At 37.7% G+C, this 25,943-nt stretch overlaps 1 protein-coding gene across 2 annotated transcripts; it reads right to left on the bottom strand.

The window, feature by feature from the left end:
* Window positions 1-1,111: 1,111 nt before the first annotated feature.
* Window positions 1,112-25,943, bottom strand: LOC122996130 (solute carrier family 13 member 5-like). 2 transcript variants are annotated; one of them, XM_044371695.1, is made up of 13 exons: window positions 25,675-25,943; window positions 18,477-18,605; window positions 17,935-18,071; window positions 16,294-16,529; window positions 15,211-15,384; window positions 13,716-13,893; window positions 12,278-12,400; window positions 11,447-11,659; window positions 5,907-6,010; window positions 5,504-5,625; window positions 4,831-4,992; window positions 4,114-4,251; window positions 1,112-2,739 (listed from the first exon to the last, which is right to left on the bottom strand). In XM_044371695.1, exons 1-13 carry the CDS (start codon window positions 25,786-25,788, stop codon window positions 2,611-2,613), a joined length of 1,959 nt encoding a protein of 652 aa, XP_044227630.1. In that variant the 5' UTR covers window positions 25,789-25,943; the 3' UTR covers window positions 1,112-2,610. The 2 variants fall into 2 exon arrangements, with proteins under 2 accessions (XP_044227630.1, XP_044227632.1); XM_044371697.1 differs by lacking the exon at window positions 25,675-25,943 and adding an exon at window positions 22,739-22,806.

Genomic DNA, 25,943 nt, shown 5'->3' with positions numbered 1-25,943 from the left:
TTTTTGTCTTCTTGTGTATCTTTTTGTCTTTTTTTCAATCATTATTATTTTACTGAACTTTTATTAAGCTCTCTCTGGTGCTGCCAGTCAAAAGTTTGGACACACTTTCAATAATAGTTTACAATAATAGTATGATTATAAATTGTTATATTCACATTGTTAATTAAGTTATTCTGTTCTGCTCTCAGGAAATGTGTTAATAACTAAATTCCAAAAAATGTAGCTTTTACTGTAAAATTGACCAACATAAGTTATAAATATCAGGTGTATCAATTATAATTTCTTATCAAAATCCAGTGACAGTATTATTCTTTTCTGTGAACAGCCTTGCAGTACTCACAGTATGATTGATTTTAACTACACAATCAAAGATTTGTTGTCACACATTTCTTTGAAGATCAACTTTTATTAATACTAAATAAAACTGTTAGCAACAAGATGGTACAAAACTGCGGAAGTTACGTATGTACAATATACATTAACTCTCATACATAAAAACTATGTTACTAAATACAAACTCAGGCATTTAAATAGAAAACAATACAAAACACACCGTATATGTTCTCATTACATGAAAATAATTCCAATTCACAGGGATACGAGTTGTTGTAGAAAAGTTTCTCATCTTGCTGCACTTTCCCAAATAACAAACACCAAAGATTAATAACAATAATAGAGAAAATACTAAAACAGTCACAACTGTCTAGTCAGTTGTAACGACTATGACTATTTATACCTTTTCAAGGTTTAAATAAAATTTAAAGGGAAGAAAGTTTCTGGTTTTAAAGGTGCAGTGTGTAGAATTTAGTGGCATTTAGCGGAATAAACTTGGCGGAAATGGAATAAAATATTCATAAGTATGTTTAAATTAGTGTATAATCACCTGAAAATAAGAATTGTTGTGTTTTTGTTACTTTAGAATGAGCCTTTATATCCACAGTATTCAGTATTCAGTTGGTTGCAATGTGCAACTTCACCACTAGATATCACTAAATCCTACACACTGGTCCTTTAAGGAGAAACTATATTATTAGATGTTAGACTTTATTTGTCCCAACTGAAGTAAAGCTTCTTGGTTGAAACAGACTTTTATTTCTAGTTTTCCGTGTTTTAGCCTCTGTATATCCTGATTTGCTCCTGTATTAATTTGCTGTTGATGCAAACTAACCCTAACGTTCCCAATGTTTATATTCTGTCCTGTTAAATTTAGTATAAATTCAGATTAATGTACATTTTCACAGCACTAATTCCATCAGTACAACAACAGATACTCACAACTCTGCTGAAAATACTTTCTTTTTTTTTTTGTAACCCCAAAACTGTTTTATTCGCTAATTCTTCTTCGCTGATTCTACTTTGCTGTCTTTTTTAAAATGATTGTTGAACTACCGCCAATGATACTCAGCACTTCTTGGACAGATGTTTCGCAGCTCCTGGTGAACTTTTAATGTGATCATCAGAAGGCATAAACATCCTGGGAAATAATCAACTAAATTAATGAGAAAAAAAATACTCGCACACTGATATTCTACATGGACATGACAGAATAACATATCAGAACTACTTTTCACTCTTGAGGAAGATTATTTTTAGTCAAAACATTTTTATTCACATGTAGAATAAAAGATTTGGGAACAAAGTCGCAGTGTGCAGGTTTCAGTGTGAAATACCTTAGCAATTAGCAATTTTGTTTGACACATGAGTAAAACACGTAAATCGACTATAAAATTGAAGATAACAAAGATTGTTAAAATGGCAAAGTGGACGAAGTTGTAATTAATTAATTAGCGCTGAAAGCAGAGTAAGTGTTAAAAAGTGAAACTGAGATTTGAGCAATTTTGATAATCGATTACCAAACATTTGTTGGTTTCATCTGCAGAAATATGAGCAGCTCTGCAGCTTTTGCTCACGTTATCGATAATATTTAAGAGCGATGTTCGCAGGTTGTTCTGCTGCCCCAAAGTGGCCAAAAAAAAAAAAAAAAATTAAAGCAAGTTTAAACTTAATAAACAAATGTTAAAACTGTGGAAATTAATATTATAAAACACCTGCAGGAAATGATGAGTTTCACTGACAAAAGCTTAAAATCGATCGAAAAAACAGCAAAGTAGAAACAATTGGGAGTAATTAGAGAATTAAATCAGTATTAGTGTTAAACAGGAAGTGGTTTCAGCAGTACCCCCCCTTTTTTTGTTTTCATACCTGGACTTTGTGAGGGACCATCCTTTGTTTGTACTTGTTCGGGTTATTATTTGGGACTTTTTTATTTAAGCATGTCCGCCTCTAACTGCAGCTGGAGATTTAAGTTACCACAAATCCTCTGAGCAGTTGACGCTGCAAACATTTGTTCTGTCAGGATTTTTAAAAAAAAACAAAGTTTCTGCTAAAGACAAGTAAAGTTTTCACAACAAAACTTCTGGGAAACACGTTCTTGATGCTTCTGGTGGCTCAGAACCAGCCGTCACATTCTGCAGGATGTACAGTATACAAACATAAAAAAAACATATCTCCTGCTGGGAAATTTCACCATCCAGAGTCGAGTGATGAAGCCTGAAAATGCAGACAAAAAAAATAAGATCTGGCAGCAGGTTGTAGAAAACAGAGATGCTTCTACACAGGTGCGGTGGTGTTTGCCCATGAAGGGAAGGAATCCAGACTGAACATGACGCGACCCCAACTGTTGATGGCCAGACTGATGCAGCCAATCCCGATGATGTTCATCACCACGCCTGTTTTAGCCTGCAGGGGGTGCAGAGGAGGAGGAGAGACAGCAGAGGTTACTGTGATTTCCTGGGTTGGTCTGAAGAATCCCAAAAGTGATGACCATACATATGTACTGTATAAAAGTGCGTATATACACTAAAATACTAAAAAGACATTTTCTAAGTTTGTAGCACAGCAGAGTTTACTACCACTATGAAAACATAATATTTGCTTCCCGCTATAGCAATATACTTTCCACTTTATATATAAAATATATATATATTTTATATGTTTATGTTGTTACCAAATAGCCATATGAACCAGTCATTTTCACTGATGTAGGCTACAGTATTGTCTGTTATGGTGATCTTGTTCTTGTCGTTTTAATGACAGACAGATGATGATAGTTTCTTATTATAACAACTTACTAACTTATGTTATAATGAGAAAAAGTTTTAATGATATATGTTGTGATGTGATGTACAATGTGACATTAAGAAGATAAAATGATGATAAAATGATGCGTTATTATGACAAGAACGAAATGTTTCTTGTAAAAACTGAATAATTTGGCATTTAGTAATAACAAGAAAAATCCTGTTATAGCATGAAAAGTTTCTTGTTAAAATGACAAATGTTTCTCCTTATAACAAGAAACTGAGCAAATATAAAGACTAAGAGTCAACAGCCATGCTAGCAGCTCTGTGAGGCTAAGCCAAATGCTAACATCAGCATGCTAACATGCTCACAGTGATAATGCTAGCATGTTGATGTTCAGCAGGTATATTCACCATGTTGGTTTAGCGTGTTAGCATGCTAACATTTGCTAATTAGCACTAAACACAAAGTACAGCTGAGGCTGATGGGAATGCCATTAGTTTTGCAGATATTTGGTCATAAACCAAAGTTTTGAACAAATTTAAATTTTGACCAGATGATGGCGCTAGATGAAAAGTCAGCAGGATTCACCCCCTGAAGAACATGAATGTCTTAACAAAATTTAATTGCAATCTATCGAATAGTTGTTGAGATATTACAGTCTGAACTAAACTGATGGACCAACAGACCAACATCACTGTCCATAAAGCCGTGCTGCTAACAGAGGCTAAAAAAACAAACAATTGTTGCAGTTGATTTGGAACTGCTACGAAAACCAACACATGAAGCCACAAATAAAATAGTATATAGCTACAGTTCAATAAGTTGCAATATTTCCCAATGGGTTTAAGTCAGTAAAATATCATTTAACCTTATCAATACTTTTTGAGAAAACACTGATTGTAGCTTCTTTTAGCGGTTGAGACTTCCAGTTTAAGGATGTCTAAATATCCTGATAGCCTCTCGTAAACAGAGATGAAATGTTGGGGTTTATTCCCAAACATTTCCCATCCTAACGGAAGCGGGACTCACCATGTCGGACACTTTGAGATAACCGGAGGAGAAGACGATGGCGTTGGGGGGCGTGGCCACCGGCAGCATGAAGGCGAAGGAGGCACTGAGGGTACACGGGATCATCACGTACAGAGGGTTCAAGCTTATAGACTGGGACTGGATAGAGACACACAGAAAAATAACACACTGATTTTGAGGTGCGATACAGCATAGCATGTCTTTTAATCATTTCCCATAAAGAAAAAGTTGGAAATTTTAATTTAATCAAACTGAACTGAATTGTGGGAAAAATGTGAGATTTGATGAAGTGTTTAATCTTTACTGAAAGAATGAAAATGAAAACGTTAATTTCAGTTGACTCCAGGATAACCAGGGATATTTGAAAATGAAGACATGTTTAATGTTAATAGTAATATTCAGTAATAATGATGGTTCATATATTATAAATGCAGAATTTGGGTCAATTGTAGTTTGAAAATCCTGAAGGTGTCGAATATGATCGCTTATTACAGGAGATTATTATTATTATTAACAGGAGAGAGGGACAAAACCAAACTTGAGATTTGAGATTACTAAAAATGAAAGCTCATTTTGTTCATAAGGAACATGAGTATTGATTTGTTGATTGGCGGCGAGATACACCAATCAGATTCTGCAGAGGAAGACATGAAAACTTCTGATCACATGACTCATTTATTGTGTTTTAAGACTGTTTGTTTGTGTGTGTTTTGTTACCATGGAGGCCAGGATGGGCAGGAAGAGTGTTGCTGTGGCAACGTTGCTGGCACACTCGGTGAAGGTGGCGATGAGGAGGCAGAGGATGACGGCGATGGCCCACGGAGGGATGGAGTGCAGCGGCGTCATCTGAGCGCCAAGCCAGCGGGACAGACCAGACTCCTGACAACACACACACACACAAAACAATATCCTCAACTAATGTCCTTTCTTACTAAAAATGATATTGTTACATACCAAAGATATTCTCTACTAGACAACGATGTCCCCACTTCCCAAAAATGTCCCCATTTTCAAAGATGTTATTTCTTACTAAAAATGTTCTTACTCACGAAAAGGTTAACTTTCCAAAATGTTCAATCTTCTTTCTTTCCAAATTATTCTTAATGTCCGAAAAAATTACTTTACAAAAAATTCTTAATTACTAAAGATATTCTTACTGTACTAAGTAAAAATGTCCTTACTGTCCAAAAATGCTCTTTCTTTCCAAAAAATCTTCCCCACTTTCCAAATCCATCCTCAAAAAGTTTCCAAAAGAAGTTCTTAGTTTCAAAAAATGTTCCTACTGCCTAAAAATTTCCAAAACAAACAAATATTTCCCAAAAAATATTTTCAAAAAAAGTTCTCGTTTGCCAAAATGTCATCTCTCCCTGAAGATTTAAAACTCACACACCTCGCTGCCCTTGGCCAGCGCGAAGCCTCCTCCCAGCAGCAGGACGATATTCCAGGGCATCTTCTTCTGAGTCACCTGCCAGGTGAGGAGGGGCGGGGCGGGGCTTCGTGACACCTGGGAGTCTGATTGGACAAAGACCCCCCCAAAATTTAAATCACACACACAAGTCCACGTCATCCTACTGCTCTGTGTGTGTGTTACCTGTATATATGTGTGTTACCTGTGTGTATGTGTTACCTGTATGTATGTGTTACCTGTATGTACGTGTGTTACCTGAGTGTGTTACCTGTATGTATGTGTGTTACCTGTATGTATGTGTGTTACCTGAGTGTGTTACCTGTATGTATGTGTGTTACCTGAGTGTGTTACCTGTATGTATGTGTTACCTGTATGTATATGTTACCTGTATCAGAGCTCCTCCAGCAGCAGAGGTATCGCGGCGGCTCAGAGGGAAGAACAAACAACAACACAGCAACAAACAGAGAGACGGTCGCATCAGTGACGAACCTGCAGAGAGGAAAACAGAACAGATAAAGGTCTGAAGGTGAATAAAGTTACCTGAACTATAATGTGTCACATGATACATTCAGTATAATGGTCATTTTCCACATGAGTGGAGCTGCAACAAGCAGTCTGACAGAAAATTAGAAAAAACTACTATTTTGATAACTGGTTAATCGTTTAAAGTCCTCTTTCTCAAAATGGTTTTGTAATGAAGTAATTGAACTTTTTGGGGAAAAATCCTCAACAAAGTATTATTCCAAACAGTTTTTTATATGTCTAAAACATGTCTGGAGGACTAGTAATTTTCCAAGCAACATTACCATATACAGTGTCTCACTTTCCAAAAATGTCCTTTTAATTGTTTTTTTTAAATTTACCAAAGATATTCTTACTTTACTAATCAAAACGTCCCCTATTTTCCAAGTGTCCTCACTTTATAAAAAAGTTCTTTCTTTCCAAAGTTGTCCACACTTTCCAATCTTACTCTCCAAAAATGCCCACATTGTCCAAAAAATTTCCTAATTTCCAAAAATTTCAAAAATTTTCTTAATGGTCTCTAGCTCCCAAAATGTCCTTACTGTCAAAAATTTCTTAATTTCAAAAATGTCCCCACATTGTTCAAACATGTTCTCACTCTTCAAAAAAGTTCTTAATCTCCAAAAATGTCAAAAACCTTCTTAATGGTCCCTACATTCCAAAATGTTCTTATTATCCAAAAGAGTTTTGACTTTCCAAAATGTTCTTTGTGTCCAAAAACGTTTTTACTGTTCAAAGATGTTCTCACCTTCTGCTTACTGAAACATATCTTAAACATGCCTGGAGGTGATCTTTAAGTAATTTTCAAAGTAAAACATCACCTTACTATTCAACTTCACTTCCTGTTCCTCATCATGTTTAAACTTCAAGTATTTACACATTATTTACTGAGATCTGCGGCCAAAATCTCCACAGTCACATGGTGCAACACCAGCGGTTCAGTTCATGAATGGGGATTTCACCACAACATATTTGTATTTGCATACACAAATGGCCAAAGGTACTGGGACATTTCCAGATCCACCTTCTGTGCACTTTGTGTGTTTGTAACCTTTCGAGAGCTTTCATTCAAAAAAAGTTTTGGCTCTGTTCAGCAGAATTTTTACCTGCAGTCACCAAACTGATTTTCAAAATGTAAAAGAAATCAGATTTTAATCAACAATTATGCTTCACAAAGGATATGATGCCATGTGTAAGAGTTTCAGCATTGCAAATGTGCTTTTCCATGAAATAAAACTTCCTTCTGTTTTTCTTAATACACAAAAAAAATCTGAAAAATTCTGCTGTGAATTTACAATTATTCATTCAAAAGCTCATCAGAATGAACAGAGGAAGCTGAAATTTGAACTCAATTTGGCCTGAATGTCAAAAAAGTCAAGTCTAGAGCTAAAACAATAAGGTCATTAATCAATAAGTTCATTTACAGACATTTTGAAAGCAAAAACGCCAAACTATTCACTCTTAGTAGTTTCTCAAATGTGAGGATTTTCTGCTTTTCTTATTTTCTTATTTTCTGGGTTTTGGACTGTTGGTGGGTCAAAAAAAGACATTTGAAGAAGTCACTTCAGACTCATGGAAACTGTGATGGACACTTTCATTTTCTGACATTTTACAGACAAAACTATGAATCATTCAGTCAAAAAAATAATCAACAGATTAATTGATAATGGAACAACCCTAATCTGTCCTCATCCCCTGCATGAAGTAATTTTTAATGATGAAGGAGAAAGTATTAGATTTCATGTAAAGACTTTTTAAATTTCATTTCTCTGCTGACGGTTCTTCCAGGACATCTCTGTGTCCTCATTTATCCGTGTGATTCCAGATGACGTGTCACTACCAACCTCTGTAATCAGGTCAACATGTCGAAATCATCTGTTTGCACAAACTGCATGTCCAAGGTGACCCTCCCCTCCACCCAGCCTGCTGTTATTGAAGGAAACACTGTTAAACCCCTTTTCACACCCTGAAATGTTCAGGAACATTTCCTGCACGGGGTCATGTGTGAATGCGAGCAGGGATCAATATTCAGGGAAATCTGTACAACCATTTCCCAGCTAAAGGCCTGATAACATTTCAGGGAAAATGTCGGTACGGCCGTGTTGTGAATGAAAGCGGTAACGTTGCAGGGACAAGCAGGTAAAAGGTTACGTCTGTCTGACAGAAACAAAAACAGTGTTTTAAAAATGAGGCAGTGCAGTGTAGATGTACTCTCAAAAGGCGCCCGGCGACTCTAGAAAGGCTCAACTTAATGCAAAAAGTTTTCGCATATAACGATGCAACGTGAGCGACAATAAAGACAAGAGACAATCGTACATGTTTTGATTCCATTATGTGAAAAACTTTGACTGAAATGGAGAACGAGCTGATCGTCAAGGTTTTGGCATTTTTTGACAGTTGAGTTATGAAGCCTCTCAGGTGGATCTGGATCAGGTCTGCTTTCTGTCCACAGAGTCAAAAACAAACATGGAGGAGCAGCGTTCAGTTTTTATGCTCCACATATCTGAACAAACTGCTGGTCTGCTGCAACTCTCAAGACTTTTATTAATTACATTTTGGACTATTTATTCATATCTCACACTACTCTGAAATTTTTATTCTCCCATTTTTATCAGTCTTACTCTATTTTACCTCTTTTTTATGGGTCTTTTATACTATTATGTTATGTTTTATGTAAAGCACTTTGAGTAACTGTCATATCTGCCTGTTTTACATATTTCTACCCAGTTAAACTTCTCAACAGTTTAAAAGTGTCATAAAAGTCATAATTACTATGAAAAACTCCATATACTACATACCAGCTGAAATCAGATAATAGATTATTACAATGATCTTTTTTTTTGATCTTATTATTCTCTTTTATTGTGTTTAATTTGATTTTAATCTTACAACAAGCAGCTGGTTACTGTTATTTTAATCCAGACTGAAGCACGTGGAGACCACATTTATAATCTGAATATTAATGCGCACGTAAACACTTTCCACATGAATTCACTCTCCTGGTTGACTGCAGAGAGAAACTAAACAAACCTGATTATCTGATCAGAGTCGGAGGCCGTTTCTGTAGTTTTATTTTAACATTCACAAGAAAACAGAACCTGTTCATTAATCCAGGTAGAAAGGAAAATAAAATAAATTAAAAATGTTTGTCAGGTGGGTTTTAGCCTCTATTTACCACTTAAAAACACTTTTATAACAGAAATTGAATCCACTAAATTCAGCCTATTTCTAGAAAAGTTTGAAAAAGTTTTTTTTTGGTTAAATAATGATAAAAAAAAGCACAAAAACCTGATTTTCACTGAAACTGCTCTTGTGTAAAGACTTATATAAAAGGTTTTGATACAGTATATCTTCATGTTATGCGTTATCATGTCCTAATAGGTGAAAAGTCAGAGCGATGGCCGTCTCTGTGACCTGCAGCCAGATGAAGCGTGCAGGTGACGTCGCTTCATGCAGCCACAATGTGCAGCAGAGTACCACAGGTCAGAGCAGCAGCTGTTGACGTGACACTAAAGTTTAATGTTTGTACCCAGAACACGCTTCCTGTGTTTGTTCTTCATTCGTTCAGGGATTTTGCCCCGAGGCAAGGTCTGCATTAAAGAACAGTTTGGGCTCGTTCACTCCTCTGAACTTTTTCTTTTTCCACTTTACATTAATGCAGGACCAGTGCTGAAAACACACACACACACACACACACACACTGAGAAATGTGAAGAATGTATTCACAGCAGCGTTTCTGTTAAAGGCGAGTTTCAGGATCATTTGCTTCACTGACTGAAGCTACACTGCAGTCCAGACTGTAGATATGAAAAAACACAGAGGAAACATATTCATATCAGGTGTTACCAATATGTGCGTTTCCATCCACATGTTTTTATTTGTATTTTCAATTTGTGCATAAAAAAACCTGAGTGGAAATGCTGAAAATGTGAAGAAATCTCGGGGTATTAGTCTGTGGTGTAATAGTAGCTGTGTGGATAAGAGAGCAAATGCAAACAGACTTACTGAATAAATGATGACGTACATGCAGCATGTGACTTTAAGGGAAATTCTGGGATTTCCTTAGTAGAAATGTTGAAAATGTGAAGAAACCTCAGAATATTTGTCTGAGGTGTAAAAATAGTTGTGTAGATAAAAAGCAAATGTAAACAGACTTTACTGCATAAATGATGACGTGCATGCAGCATGTGACTTAAAGGGAAATTCTGGTATTTTTCAACCTGTTGGACCATGTCCTCACTCGATCTGGTCCAACATTTCTGACCCACGACAGAAAAAAGCAGGAATGCGAAATGATTTCTGATTTCAACTTCTCTGTTTCTCCGAGGTGTTTTTCTGACATTTACATAAGCCAGGTTTCTATCCTAATTTAGTGAAAAAATTAACCAAATTTTCAAGAATATTGCATCAATGTTTGTTTCCATCCACTCTTGTCATGTGAATATTAGCAGGTAAACCAGCAGATGGCGCTAATTCTCCAGTTGGTGCCATTAAACTTTTGCGAGAAGAAGAGGACACAACGAGATGACGTCATTAAAAGAGCGGCAGTCAAAGCTCAAACAATGGAAAACCATGTGGAAAACACGATGGAAATATGACATTTCGGTTTCATGTATTCATGTGAGGAAGGTTACAGTCTCCTCATCGCTCCACACAGATCTGATGTTTTCATCTCTTCAGTGACGTTTAAAGGGAGATTCCAGTATTGTTCAACCTGGGCCCTATTTTCCATTCATTTTGGGTCTAAGAGACTAATGGGGACCAACATTTTTGAAACTGGTCCAGTATTGAGCGAGATCGCTTCAGCTGGCAGCCACGAAACGGGCTGCAATGTAATCCTTAGGAGCAATTGTACCCATCAAAATACATCCACTAAAAGTTATTGTTTTTGCTACTGCTGGCTCAGATTATTCTAAGTGTCTGACAATGAAATAAACACAGGAACTAGCCACCTGTAGCAGCATTATAGCTAACTTTTTAGTTTCCTTACAGTCTAACCACGGTGAAAGTCAACTTCATACATGTAAACAAACCGATGTGTGCAGATGAATGTGTGGGTGATTCCGTTAGCTGCCAAGCTACCCTGGATACAGATCCCTATGTAATTAGCCATAATGCTGCTACAGAGTGTGTTTACTTTTGTTGTCAGACAGTTAGAATAATCTGAGCCTGTCAGTGGCAAAAACAAGCACTTTTAGTGGATGTGTTGTACTTTGACAGGCACGATTACCCTCAAGGATTACATTGCAGCCCGTTGTGTGTCTGACGGCTGAAGCACTCTCGCTCAATACTAGACCAGTTCCTTATTTCAGATGTCTATGAGTTGTTAGCAGTTCCTCAAAAGAGACATTATATCACTAAACTTCTCACATGGTTTAATTTAAGCAGTTTGTTGGTACTCACTCGGCCTTGGCGTTGAAGACGTGTGTGGCCCATCCGTCCATGAAGCGCGGGTCTCGTGTGAACCACAGCGCCACCATGAGGATGAAGAGTGCCAGGACGCTGAACTCTCCGTAACTCATGGGTCCCAGACGGCGGTGCTCATCCCTGATCACTTCGTACGCTGCGCGCTCCTTCTCCGACTGAGCCGTCCCGCAACCCCACGTCCGCCGCAGGCTGCAACCAAACAGTAAATAAAAGACAAAATGAAGGTCTTCGAACATTTAATGTACAAGTACTTCACTTCTAATGCACAGTTTTTTGTCTTTAATGTGTTTTCTGGATAAACATTGTGGCTTCTTCTACACATCACAGAGTAATGAGTGACTTGTGAGAATGCGTAACTTCACCTTGACTCAAACATGGGAAGGTCAAAGTGAAATCAGGTGTTTTGATGAAGTGACTAGTACAGCAAGGACTCTGCAGAGTATTTTCCTGATTGATTGATCGATAAAATGTCAGAAAAGTCAGAAGATAGGGAGAAAAGTCACAAAAATTCCAATTTCCTAGAATCCACGGAGATGTCTTCAAATATCTTATTTTGTTCGACCAACAGTCTTGAACAGAAAGATATTCAGTTTGCCATCATACAAGACTTAAAGATCGTCTCTAGACATATTTTAAGATGTATATAAAACACTGATAATTTGTGTTTAATGTTATTTTCCACAAAAACATTACATTACCTCATTCTCTGCTGGGCAGTTTGAAAAGCTGGAATCAGTGAGTCTTGGTATCTTTGCTCAAAAAAACGACTTAACTGATTAATCGATAAACAAAAATATTTCGACTCACTTGCAGCCGATGTAGAGGAACTGCAGCCAGAACCAGGCCAGCATCAGCATCAGCACCATGGTGGGGAAGGCGAACGCAAACCAGGACGCAAAGTTGATCACATCGCCGTTCTGAGGGAAGAGTCTGCGAGACGAGAAGACGCCAAGGATGAGTTTAATTTCCTAAGAAGAGATCCATGTAAAACTAAGACACACTGCTGTGATGATCAAGACTGATTCAAGCAACTATTCACTGAACTCTTCACAGAACAAGAAACAACCAAATGTTGATGCGCTTGTGTTTGAAAGGACTGTAGCTATTCATGTGTTGATTGGCAGCGAGATTGTAGGTTGATGTATATAATAATAATAATAATAATAATAATAATAATAATAATAAACAAACAAACAATGAACAGAGTGAAATAAGTATGGACTGGTAAAAGAATAAAAACAAAACACACTATAGAACAAAGTAAAGACACACTTAAAGATTACAATAAAACAAAAACACAAGCGTAGGAAGATATTGGAAAAGAACACAAGAAGGACAGTCTGTAAAAAATGAAAAAAATGGCTTGAACCAACCAATAATATCATAACATCCACCCATCAATCAATCTTCAACTTTTAGCAGCACAGAGCTGAGATTCATTATGATGTGCCCTCTTTTCAATGTTCAAATCAAATTCCTCCCAACATCATGTCCCACTAATTGGAGTTTTATTTTTTTTTAATTTTTTGTTGCTATAATTGGGTTACAATAATCAAGTCGCCATGAAATGAAGACATGAATAACAGTTTCCATGTTTATGGCAGATAGGAATAGTGTAATCTTTGAGATTCTCCTAAACTGATAGAAACAGGACTACACAGTTAAACTGATATGACTAATAAAACTGAGGTTGCTGTCAAATAAAACCCCAAGATTTCTGCATTGCCGAGTGATTCGGTGGGAATAAGAACCAAGTTTCTCTGTGATTTTAGGGTTAGCAACATCAGCACCAATTAAAAGGATCTCAGTGTGTTGAGGGTTTAACTGTAAAAAAAATTAGCAGCTATCAATTTTTGGTTGACCTCCAGGAAGTTTAAATTCTTATTAAATTAGTTGGGGTTGCAGCTGAGATAAATTCGGGTATCGTCTGCATAAAGGTGGAAACTGATGTTGTGCGCTCTTAAAAGATGTCCTAGAGGTACCGTATCAATTGAAAAGAGGACTGGGCCGAGCAATGAGCTCTGAGGAACCCCACAATGCAGCTTTGAACTAGAGGACCTGTACTCGCCACAACCAACATAAAAAGTCTTATCTTTGAGGTAAGACTTAAACCAATCCAGACCTCTGCCACTAACACCTACCCACTCCTCAAGGTGGATTCACAGAATGGAGTGATCAACTAATAAAACTGTACATGACTTGGATGTTGTTACTGTGTCAGTCTGAGGAGAACGTCTGTGCTTACTGGCTCATCTGTCCGATCAGAACCAGGTTTGGTCCGGTTCCTGTCAGAGTAGCGATGCCGCCGATGCTGGCTGCGTAGCACACACACAGCAGGAGGCCTTTGCTCATCTTCATCCTGTCCTCCTCCACGTCACTCAGCTCCTCCAACTCCAGCGGACAGCAGACGCTCTCCACGACCACTGAAACAGTTTATAGCTTAAAAATCAAATTCTCAACATTTTCCTCATGGTTAGATTATTAATAGTGAAGCATCAGTGTTAGAGCAGCATGTTACTGTTGTAGCTGCTGGAGGTGGAGCTAGTTTACACTACTTTATATACAGTTAGCTAGTTTAGTCCAGTGGTTCTCAACCTAGGGGTCAGGCCCCTCCAAAGGGTCAGCAGATAAATCTGAGGGGTGGTGAGATGATTAATGGGAGAGGAAAGAAGAAAAAACAAAGTTCTGATACACAAATCTGTTTTCAGTTTTTGGACTTTTTCTCTAATCTTTGATTTTTGCTGAAATATTGGATCATTTGAACATTTATTGAAATGAAAGCATGTGAGAAGTTTAGAGGGAAAAATCACTATTTGGTGGAGCTGTTAACAACTCATAGACATGTGAAATGTGACCCCGACTACACACTGCTTTTTGTAAGACGTCAAAAGACAAAAAGGTTGGAAATCACTGGTTTCATCTTTAACAATGTGTTGTATTTTAAAAGCTTGTTATATTATCCATTGTGTCAAATTTTCATCCTAAAAGTAACTAAAGCTGTCAAATAAATGTAATGAAGTGGAAGTATAAAGTAGCATCACATGGAAATACTCAAGTAAAGGCAAGTATCAGGCTGAAATGCAAGGGTACGGGTAAGACATAAGGTAAAAGAAAGCAGGCAAACATAAAATGGGAAGAACAAAAGCATGGCTTGTTGATAATTTGCGAAGTTGAAGCAGTAGTAAACTAATGTTTTTTCCTGACTTATCATTAAATATGGATTTGGGCCATGGCTGCTTACAGCACAAGGACAACATTAACATTCCTGTTGCCTGCTTGCTGTTACTCAGCTGCAGAAGTGTTACTATCCTGTAAACTAGTAGTTTTGGGTTGTATCTAATCTCACAAGCACTAGTTAGCTGCTTTGTGTTTGGAATTATACCGCCACCCTGTGGTGCAAGCATGCTATAGTTACTCTGCAAAAGTTTAGTGAGGTCTACCGCTACACACACTAACACACACACTGTCTGGCAATTCTGAAATGAATCCGGCGCCCCTGCTTAAATGTAACTGTGGATGAGAATCAACAGTCGTGTTTTTGTGATATTCAAATAAATCCTATAATTCCCTCCTCTGTGGACTTTTTCTGTGGATTTTCACAAGAAAGTTGGATCTAATTCAGTGGAACTCAAAACTAAGATGAACTCAAACCAGTGGCTGCTTGGAAGGAAAGAAATCAATCTGAGAGTTGATTTGTTGGTCTGTAAAGATGTAGATTATTATCTCTGCTGGTGGCTCACCTGTCCTGCTGTCGGCGCGGTCTGATGGAGGTTTGTCTTGTGGTGTTGGTTTGATGTTCTCCTGCCTGTCCATCCGATCCTCTGATGCCTCTTTCTGTTCAGACGACATGTTGTCTTGTAGGTTGTTGCTGGTTTTCTCTGAGCCACCTTGTGTCAAAGTTTCCCCGTTCACAGCTGGGAGCAAACACACAGCAAACAAAATGGAAAATCAGCCCCATTTAGACTTTTAAACCTATTATTTACGGCCTTGGTGTGCTTCAAACAAAGTGCTTGTCAGATCATTAAACACCTTCCAAACATCAGAGCGTGGGAGATGAAACTTTCTGAAACAATTGGACAATAACGCCAACTTTACTTTCGGCAAGGCGTGTAGAGGTTTGAAAGCTCTCTTTTGTCTTTCTTCACTTTCTTGAATTTTTACCTTCAGCTCTGTGTCTGTATGACCTAGAGTGTTTATGAAGAGTGTTTATGAAGTTTCCTTTCTGGCAAGACCTTATTTATGCAGATAGTCACTGTGGTCCAGGAGCTGCAGCCATTTTAATTTGGTTATGTCATTTTAGGTGTTTGTGGAGGGGAAGAAGTTAAATATACTAAGGTATGGTTAAGGTTAGCGAAAGAATATGGTTATGGTTGATAAAAAACGTTATTTGCAAGTCTTCAGCAAGACCCCCACATACTTATGTTTCTCCTCTCTGATTAAAGCAACAAGTCCTCCAAATTAAATGAGCAAATACTTGGTTTGACCATGAAAACTCCAGAGCGACACATAGGAGTGTTTCCTAATCTCTCTATTGGCAGTAATCAGCAGATCATCAGTTGTCTATGCTTTCCAAAACCGTCACACATCACTGTTAAACAATAATGATGTTTTATGACGTGACAACGCTGTGGTTCAGGTCTGGCTAGGTTTCAAGACGATGGTTTGGGTTAAAATGATCACTTTGTTAGAGAAACATGTGGTGTGGGTTAGTTACTACTTCCTTAAAATTAGGCCAACTTTGTCATCATGGCTACAATAATAACCACAGGGTTAAGGTTAGGAGACGATCGTAGTTACGCTTCGTGATTTGTCGACTGTCATACCAGGATTCTCCGGGATGTTGGAAGCAGCGGTTTGCAGGATGCTGATAGTTTTCTCCTGATGCTCCTTCTGTAAAACTTCACTCCTGCTGTGGTTCTTGGAGGAGTTATCGGGGTCTACTTTGCCTTGGATCTGATCCAAGACGGCCTGGACTATAGGAACCATCATGGCGGTGGTCGCCGTGTTGCTGATCCACATGGACAGGAAGGCCGTCACTCCCATGAACCCCAACATCAACCTGTTCAACAGAGGGGGAGGTGAAAACACGATGATGCTTTGATGGATTTTTCAGTGAGGCGGAGAGAGTAGATCTAAACTTAACTGAACTTTTTTGTGGAAAAACTGTATCAGACACTTAATATTATTCAAAGCAGTATTTTTATATGTCTTAACATGTCTAGAGGGGATGTTAACATTGCTTGTACATGGAGACCTTACTCATTTAATTATTTTCATTTAATTTTACAATTGATTATTGAAGCTGGAGTGCAGGACTTTTGTCTCCCCCCTCTGGCAGTGACAGTAATTACAAAAACACTGCTGACACATGCTAACGTCATGGGCTCCGCTGTAGTTTTCTAAAACGATGGATAAATTGTTTTGAGCATCACACAACCCCTGCAAAATGACTTGTTTCACTATCACAATTTGATCCAATAACATTCAGAAAGTCTAGACCCCAATTACATTATTTTATCCCCATTCTAGTTAGCAGAGAGCTAACCGTAAGTTAGTTGGATTGGCTGGCGTAAGTCTCTGGTGCGCATGCTCAGTATGCTTTCATCCAGCCAGCGTGAGAATGTCAAACCTGACACCAGATTAAAATCTCTGTATACTGTGAAATACAGAGAGATTTATCTGGTGATGATAGACTTAATCAGCATTGTGTGAACTCGTTTTGCTTGAATAACGGACATTCATTCATATGTAAAAGTTCTGCACTGCAGCTTTAAAGTAAAATGAATGAAATCCATTATTATCTTGTCACTGCTGAAAACGAAGGCGAGTTTTGTTTGTTTTTCTTTGACTTTACAGCGAAATAATTTCTCTCAAATTCTCAGAGAAGCCAAATCAGTGCACATCTTATAGAAAGGCATTCGCACATTTCTCTCCTTGTCACACACTGTAGCATCTCATCATTCTACACGTGTCAAATAATGCTTGCAGCACACAGCGGACACGTCGTCTGGGGAGCAAATGTGAAACTGTTTTAATCTTGTCAAAGAAAACTAAAATGAAAAATATGAGTTGATGACCTTTTCTGCTACGAAAACAAACTAAAAATGTAAAATATGAAAACAAGAACTATGACAAACAGTATAACAGTCTTCATCCCAGAACAAAAACAAAATGATTAAAGAGGTGAAAGATTGACAGAATTACTAATTACAATTACTATTTTTTGCAAAGTTGCATTCAATGACCTGCATAAGTGTTTGATGAAAAGTATGATGAAAAATATTTGACATTTCATTTCATTATAGTTTCTGTTTATTTGTAATTTACAAAAACATTTTCATCTGATGACTGCTGCTGGTCAACACTAATGTCTTCCTCAAAGGTTAATTTAACTGCTTGACCTTTCACACTAACGAGGGTTAGAGCATTAATTAGAGCAGGTTTATAGAGACCAGGTGACTCACAGGGCGGGTCGGACTCCGACCATCAGCAGCACTCGGAGCGCGATGCGTTTGTGGAGGTTCCAGTGCTCCACGGCCACGGCCACCATCAGCCCGCCTACAAACAGCATGTTAGTGTCCTTCAGGTACTGCATACACACCTGAACAACAACACACACACACAAACAATTTAATAAAATAATGTGAAGACTTCATGGCTTAAATTATGTTTCAGCTTGTTTCTATTGTTCCACTTGACTTATTAAAGACACGTGTTCTGCATATTTCCAGCCTCTATATTTATATTCTGGGGCTCTACTGGAATATCTTTGCATGATTTCCAGTTAAAAACCTACTGGTCCTTTATGCAGCCCCTCAGTTCAGCCTCTGTCTGAAACAGGCCGTTTTAGCTTCCTGTCTCTTTAAGGCCCCGCCTCCTGATGAGCCCACTCTGTTCTGATTGGCCAGCTGACTTTTTTTTTTGAAGTCCTAACTTAGTTTTTAAATCGGAAGAAGTTGTAGTACTAGTTGTACAGAGTGTTTGTGTGTATTTTTGAGTGTCTCACATCTTTGGACTCCATGATGCCGAGGACGGGGAACAGGATGGTCGGCAGCAGTGCCGTCACCGCCAGTGGCAACACCTCAGTGCACCAATACACCGCCATGAGGGCTATGACATAAGCACAGGCCGCCTCCTACACACACACACACATACACACACACATACACACACACAGAAACATTAACATTTCAGTTCATATTTGAACAATATCTTAGATCCAAACTTACTCATGACACAGATAGAAATACAGATGAAGAAAACCTGTAAATCTTCACACCAAGTAGAGCTGTTATTGCTCCATTTTTTACTGAAAAGAAAAATAGAAATAATAATAATTGGGATCAAACTTCCCAAAATGCAGAAATCATTAATGACGTGGCAGCATGTCTGCATACATCAGTGCTAAAAATATTTTTTAAGGTGGTAAATAAATATCAACCAGGTTATTAACTTATAATAAAAGCTTTAAACTGTCTTAATCATTCCATAATATAAACTCTCAAGTTTCCTTTAATTTGACAGGCTGCTAAATAAAGTTAAGTTTTTAATCATGAATGTGAAAGCAGATTGAGGAACATTTAGAGCTTCACTTTGGTCTGTAAAAGATTAAAATTCTGCTGTTTTGCCCTTTAAAGTTGGTGATTAAATGATGCTCATACTTTAATATGAATATAAACAGTTTAAGGAGCTTTTAAAGTGTAAAAGGGTTTTTACCAACATTAAGTTCCTTCTTGGTGTCTGTCAGTCAAAATACTAGAAAAGATAAAGACCACAGCCCTGTAATATAATATCTAACACTGCAAAAACAAAAGCTGTTTTTGTAGAAAATGGGAGAGGTGTTGATGCAGACTCGTGCTGTGAGCTCTGACGGTTAAAATCTCACGTGTACGTCTGTCAGATGTCTGTCAGATTGACAACACGTCTGATAATCTGAAGGTTTATGATCGTTCATTTCGCTGGACTCCAGATTCCGGCTGTGAAGCTGCTGAAGAAAATGAAATTACTTATTGTAACAATAAATAATAATATTAATAATAAACTTATTTTGTACAGTGCTTTTTAAAGTTACAAAGTGCTTTACATAGTTGAACCAGTATTAAAACAAGGCTCACTTCATTTTGCATTCAGGTTTAGAGAATATAATCTGAAGCTCGATCACACAAGGATCTAAAATTTAAGGAAATTCAAGCTCTGATCAGATTTTTTTCAACTTGGGTGAAGTGTCTCTAACAAAGTCTGAAAGGAATCCAGTTAAAAGTCCAGTTAAAAACTCTTTATTTATCTTCTACTGGTCCTTTATGCAGCCCCTCAGTTCAGCCTCTGTCTGAAACAGGCCGTTTTAGCTCCTGTCTCTTTAAGGCCCCGCCTCCTGATGAGCCCACTCTGTTCTGATTGGTCAGCTTCAGGAAGCTTCCTCCGGCTCCCGAGGCTACGTAAACAAACTATAGTAGCAGGATTTCACTTCTTTTTCTCCTTCTTTACTCCAAATGTCAACTTCTCAAATCCATCCGTACATGTTGGACAACGTGAACAACACATGGAAACACCTTAGCAACCACCTTAGCAACCAAAGCTAAAGAATGGACGCATGTTTATGAGTATGTGCGATGAGCCAACTTCAGCTCATCAGCAAGGCAGAAAAAACTGTCGCAAACGAAGCGTTCAGCGCAGGTTTAAGCCCTGATCTTTGACTTGCAGGCAGCATTTTTACATACGTTCACCTCAAGTTTTGGACCTCTGACCATGTTTAGCATCCGACATCAGTACTTCAGGAAAGAAGTAACAGAAAAACACAAAAATCATAATATGTTCCCTGTAACTGAGCGTCACTCAGTCATTTTAAAGGCAGTGGTCATCTCTCACCTTGACAATATGTACAGTAAAACCTCTGCAGATGCTTCAAAATGCAGCTGCACGTCTGGTCTTCAACCAGCCACAAATAACTCATGTCTCTCCACGTTTTGTAACTCTCCACTGGCTTCCTGCTCAGCACCCAGATACCTGAACTCCCATCGCTTCCTATGAATTTATCTGTTACTTCTTACACCTGTAACCTTGTCTTCAACCTTCAAATGTTCAGACGTTTACTATGAACAACAAAATGCATAAATCACTGATAAAAAAGAGTAAACATTAATTAAATAATCCATCTTCTTTTCCAGACTTTAGACATAAACTTGCACTGCACCAGAATATTTCAGTTTTTTGGTGCCATTTCATGGAAAATAAATTTCATCTGAATATTTTTGAACCTCAACAGCCAGAAGCAGAACAGCAGCTCTAAACTGTTCAACTACAACAACCTTTGCGTAGTTTTCACACAGAAAGCGTTCAGTGACTACAGTCTTCAAATGTCCTCAATACTTTTCTCACTTCAAACACAAACAAGCAACAAAACATTTGACATGTTTACATCCTCACTTCCAAACTCTTCAGTTTATGTTCAAACTCTAACATGTATTCATACTGAAATACATCTATATTCAACCAAAAAACAAGATGCTGCTGCATTTCTATGACTCGTTCCTGTAGATACACTGTAGTACGTTCTATAGAGAGCTACACATCTGACTGTATTTACACTATATACACATTTATACACTATCAACCATTAAACTACATATAAATAATATACACATTTCTACACTATCAACCATTAAAACTACATAAACACAATATAACAGTGATGTAACTTGACAGACGGCCATAAAAAGATCTGTATGTGCTGCCTGTTGTTAGTGTTTTTATCTCAGTGTGTCTGATTGACATGTGAATTGTTGTGTTCATGTCTGATGGAAGGATTTGCATTTGTGTGTAAAATGAACTGCTGTGTCCAGCTGTGTGTTGGTAAAGTTGACTGTGTGAAGAGTTTTGAACATGTGAACTCACTTGAACTGTGCAGGTAACAGATTATAAAAAACTTATATGAGATGTGACACATTTTCCATCTCAAACCATAAAGTCTTGTTTCCAGGTGTTGCACATTTCTGCAGACATGCAGAGTCGTATGTGGAAACATGTAATTGTGAGAAAGTAGGGAGGACTGCATGACATTCAGGTGAAATTACTCGCTGAGCCCCAGAGGCTGCTGGGAGGCCACTGACATCAGACTCTGTCCAAACACACCGTCTCTGTTTTTAATAACCTTCATTCATGTAAAGACAAAGATACTCTCAGTTAAACCTGTACAGAGTTACACACACACACACACACACCTGCTGAGATGTCTCCATGATGTCTGAATTTCTGGGAAACGTTACTAGAAACCTTTTAGGAGCAGAATCTGAACCCTAAAATATTCATGAAATTCTTTTATACTTTTGAACTTTACTTTTTTAGTTGACATTGTGGCTGTCAGTGTAGCAGGAAGTGAAAAAGGACTCTAAAGTTGCTTTTAACACTGACGTGTTTAGTGTTGTGAATGAATATTAAAAGAAACAACATCTCAGTAACTTATGACAGTGAACTTTCATACAGTCTGGACTCTGTTTGTCAATCAGTGACAGAAAGCTGTGAATGTAACCTGCTGACTGTTCTGCACTGAGCTGCTAATGTCCAAACAACCAGCTGCTGCAGATCGATACACTGCACTAGTGCTGAAAGTCATTTATCACACACAAAAACACCAAACATTCACGTGACAACATCAGGATTTGCTGCTTTTCTCAGTTTTATATTATTGAAAACTGAATATTTTGGAGTTTTGGACTGTTGGTTGGACAAAACAACACTAGAAGGAGTCACGTTGGACTCTGGGGTACAATTTTCGGACAGTTTATAGACCAAATGAAAAAATAATAATTTCTTGATTGCTTACACACTACAACTGGACCTAATAACTAAACATCCCAAACCACAACGCCATCTACACCATAACTATCAACACTATTCCCCTGTTTTCACTCATGTGCTCGTTTAGAGAGTGATGGTGTTCATATCATTAACTCAAGTCATCACAGCTGGAACCCAATTAACAAACAATTGTTCACCCACCAATCAGAAGCTCAGGATAGATAACAGGGATAACGGGGATCCACAAAGACCTGAGGCAGAAAAAAATGTGATTTCTTTCTTTAACCCTTTCATGCATGAATTATTAAAACCTCAGTCAGGATTTTTTTTAAACACGCATTTTTCAAGGAGTTTTTCCAACTTAGTGGACAGATGATTAAATGTCATTTTCTCCCAACATAAAATCAATACCTGGAAATTTTAACAATTGTATTACTCCTTAATTGTTACTTGATGTTACAAAATTTTATTTACCTGCAAGGGTCTGTTACTATAGAAGGACCGGCAAGATGTTCCTGAGCTGATGAGCATTTCTGGCCGGCAGGCGGCCATCTTGGTTTTGAGAAATTTGTGTTGCACTTACAAAGGCTGGCCAATGGGTGGCTGTATATGGGATGACACACTAGAGTCCACTGTGTTGGCTGATGTGCAACTATACCATTAAAACCCCATGCATGTATAAGAAAATGGCTTTTCATTGGTTTAATTAATAAATACATTTACTTTTTTCACTCAATTTCAGTTTATTTTACTACAGTACATTGGGGAATTAAAATGTTTGAAACTTCATACATGTGTTGTGTCTTTATAAAGAGGTTGTTCTGGGCACCATTATTCATTACAGTAACAGGTTTTTACAGTAGTGTTTTGAATTGATCTCACCAGTGTTCAATGGCTGTTTTGTAGTGTTTGTGTGTTTGATGGCTTTGGTGTGGTGTCTGAAGGCAAAGTTTGGTTTAGATGTCACATTACATGGTTTTGAGTTTGGTTTTGACATGGAAGTTTGAAGTGTGTGAAGATGAGACATCTAATTGATTAATCCGCTAATTGTTTCAGCTCTAAAAAACACAACTTAGATCTTTCAAATGAAAATCTGAATTCAGAATTATTTAACACATCAAACTGTTGAAAAAAAGATAAAAACTGATGCAGCAGAACCAGAGATATCGTCTTTTTTATTCCACACATTCATCTTCCTTGTCAAAACCTTGCGCCTACATTACCCACAATGCAACTCAACCTCTGACAGTTTGTTCTGACATTGGGGTGTGTTATGCTAGTGGCAGCTAATGTAGCCTGGAGCTGTTAGCCTCTAGCAGAGATGAGAAACTACAGAAGTCTGATAACCTCACTTCACCTCCAGATTTTATTACTTTTCAAATTTGTAGTCTTCAGCCTCAACTGACGCTGACTCAAGTGACATCATCAGTTCCCTCTGGAGACACAATTGGCTTTATGCAACTTTTATACACCTTTATACACCTTTTTTGGTCTGATATGTAGCTTATAGTAGCTAAAGGCAGCTCGACGCCAGAATTATCAGGTTTTATTTGCACTCCGAGTTTTGAGTTATTGAGATTCAAACTTTTGACATCCTAGATATCACAACTGATTTACAGTCTCATCTCTTTTATTTGTAAAAATGTAAAGACACCCTTAATGTACTCTAAATATATAAAATCAAAATCCTACCACATTTTTAAACATGGTTTTTATAATCAGGTGAATTTCAGATTGAACCTTTTAACTCTGAGAACTCACTTTTTGCATAATAATTCGTCATTTTGGAAAACACACTTATTTGCCTTCTGGTGGAAAGTTAAAACTAAATGTGAAGCTAAATCCAGCAGCTGGTTAGCTTAGTTTAGCTTAGCACAAAGACTGGAAACAAGGGGAAGCAGCTAGCCTTGCTCTGTCCAAAAAAAGGCAGCAAAATCCACCTACCAGCACCTCTGAAGCTCACCGATTAGCATCTCATTTATTTAGTTGGTACAAAATATCAAGTGTAAAAATTATGTCAGACTTCATGACTGGGACATAATGTTGTTATCTGTTTTTGTAAGATGAAATAAAACGTGTTAATTAGTTAACATTAGAGGTGCTGGTAGGTGGATTGTGTTACCTTCCAGTCTTTGTGCTAAGCTAACCAGATGCTAGCTGTAGCTTCATAGTTAGCGTGCTCATTTTGGTTTTACACCACCATAATCAGAAAACAACGGTCCTGCATTTAAACTTGAACCAAAATTTCATTTTAGTGGTAAAATGTACCCAAAGAAAAAGTATTGATTTGATGTGTTGTCAATCATCATCAATCAATAGTTGCATGAGTGATTCCTCTGAGCAGTTTTAACCAGTAATCAAACCAATCAAAGCATCGTATTTTAGAGGATGAAGGTCAAATCTGTATTCAAGTTAACGTCAGCTGTCTGAAAAATGTTGAGGAGGGAAACCAGAACCAGAAGAGTTCTCAGTAAACTGGTTAATTTAACTGGTCAGTCAAATTTCCATTGCTGAGTTTTACTGGTTAGTTTAATTTGCAAAATGATTCAGTTATTCAGGCTGGTTCATTTCACTGGTTAAATATCAATAAACTGGTTTAGTTAACTGGAATTTTCTTTAAGAAGGGTGTTTAATTTAACTGGTCAAGTGTGTAATTTAACTGGTTATACATTAGTAAACTGGTAAGTTTAACTGACAATTTACAGAAAAGTGGTTGTCTAACTGGTAAGTCACTGGTAAACTGGACACAAATTAATTAATGAAGCTAATTTAGGACATTGGTGTGTAAACTGGTAACTTTTAACTAACTGGTCATTTAAACGGGTTAGTGCTCAGTAAACGTGTAACCTAAACTGGTAAATGTTTGGTACCCTTGTTATTTAGGTTAGTTTTCATAAACCAGTAACTTGAACTGGTCAGTGATCATGAAATTGGTTAAATAGACTGGTTATCACTCTGTAAACTGGTAAGCTAAACTGGTCAGAGTTCAGTAAACCATTAACTTGAAACATTTAGTGATCAGTAAACTGGATAGTTAGACTGGTTATCACTCTGTAAACCAGTAAGTTGACCCGCCCATGCCCAGTATAGTGCTTAAACTTAATCTGGTTTGTTCTCAGTAAACTGGTCACTTGAACTTATTGTCAGTTGTTCATTCAAACTGGTTAGTGCTCAGTAAAGTGCTATCTTGAACTTCTCATTAGACTGGTTATTTAAACTGGTCAGGCACATTAAAATGCTAACTTAAAGCAGTAACCAGTAAACAGGCAAATTGAACTTGTCAGTAAACTGGTAAGTCTTTAAAAAAAATGTTTAACTGGTCAAGCTCAGTAAAGCTCTAACTTGAAATGTTAAAATGGTCCAATTCTCAGTAAACTGGAAAATTGAACTGGACAGTAAACTGGTCTCACCGAGGTGCTGATTGCGAGCGGCAGCAGGATGAACGGGCTGCAGACGAGGACGAAGATGCCCTTCAACCTCCAGACCTGCCGCAACATTTTCACCCGCAGAGGAAGAACCGACATGGATGAAGATGGTGATGGTGGTGATGATGATGATGATGATGATGAAAAAGTCTAAATGACTCTCGGTCAGAGAACAACTGTATCGATGAGACTCTCCTCTCTCTTTACTGCTCACACTCTGCCTGCCAGCCTATTTCTCTCTTCTCTCCAACACA

Source organism: Thunnus albacares, chromosome 13 (genome assembly GCF_914725855.1).
Source record: "Thunnus albacares chromosome 13, fThuAlb1.1, whole genome shotgun sequence".
NCBI classification, from domain to species: Eukaryota; Metazoa; Chordata; class Actinopteri; order Scombriformes; family Scombridae; genus Thunnus; species Thunnus albacares.
This window is presented reverse-complemented; position numbering and strand designations above follow the sequence as displayed.

Bases quoted from the DNA above. Each gene is read 5' to 3' on its own strand.
- LOC122996130 (XM_044371695.1), bottom strand. From the start codon at position 25,788: ATGTCGGTTCTTCCTCTGCGGGTGAAAATGTTGCGGCAGGTCTGGAGG. The intron at 16,530-17,934 runs GTGAGTCACCTG...TCTGTTGAACAG, and splicing joins GTCGGAGTCCGACCCGCCCT to GTTGATGTTGGGGTTCATGG. The intron at 11,660-12,277 runs GTGAGTCGAAAT...GTTTGGTTGCAG, and splicing joins TTCCTCTACATCGGCTGCAA to CCTGCGGCGGACGTGGGGTT.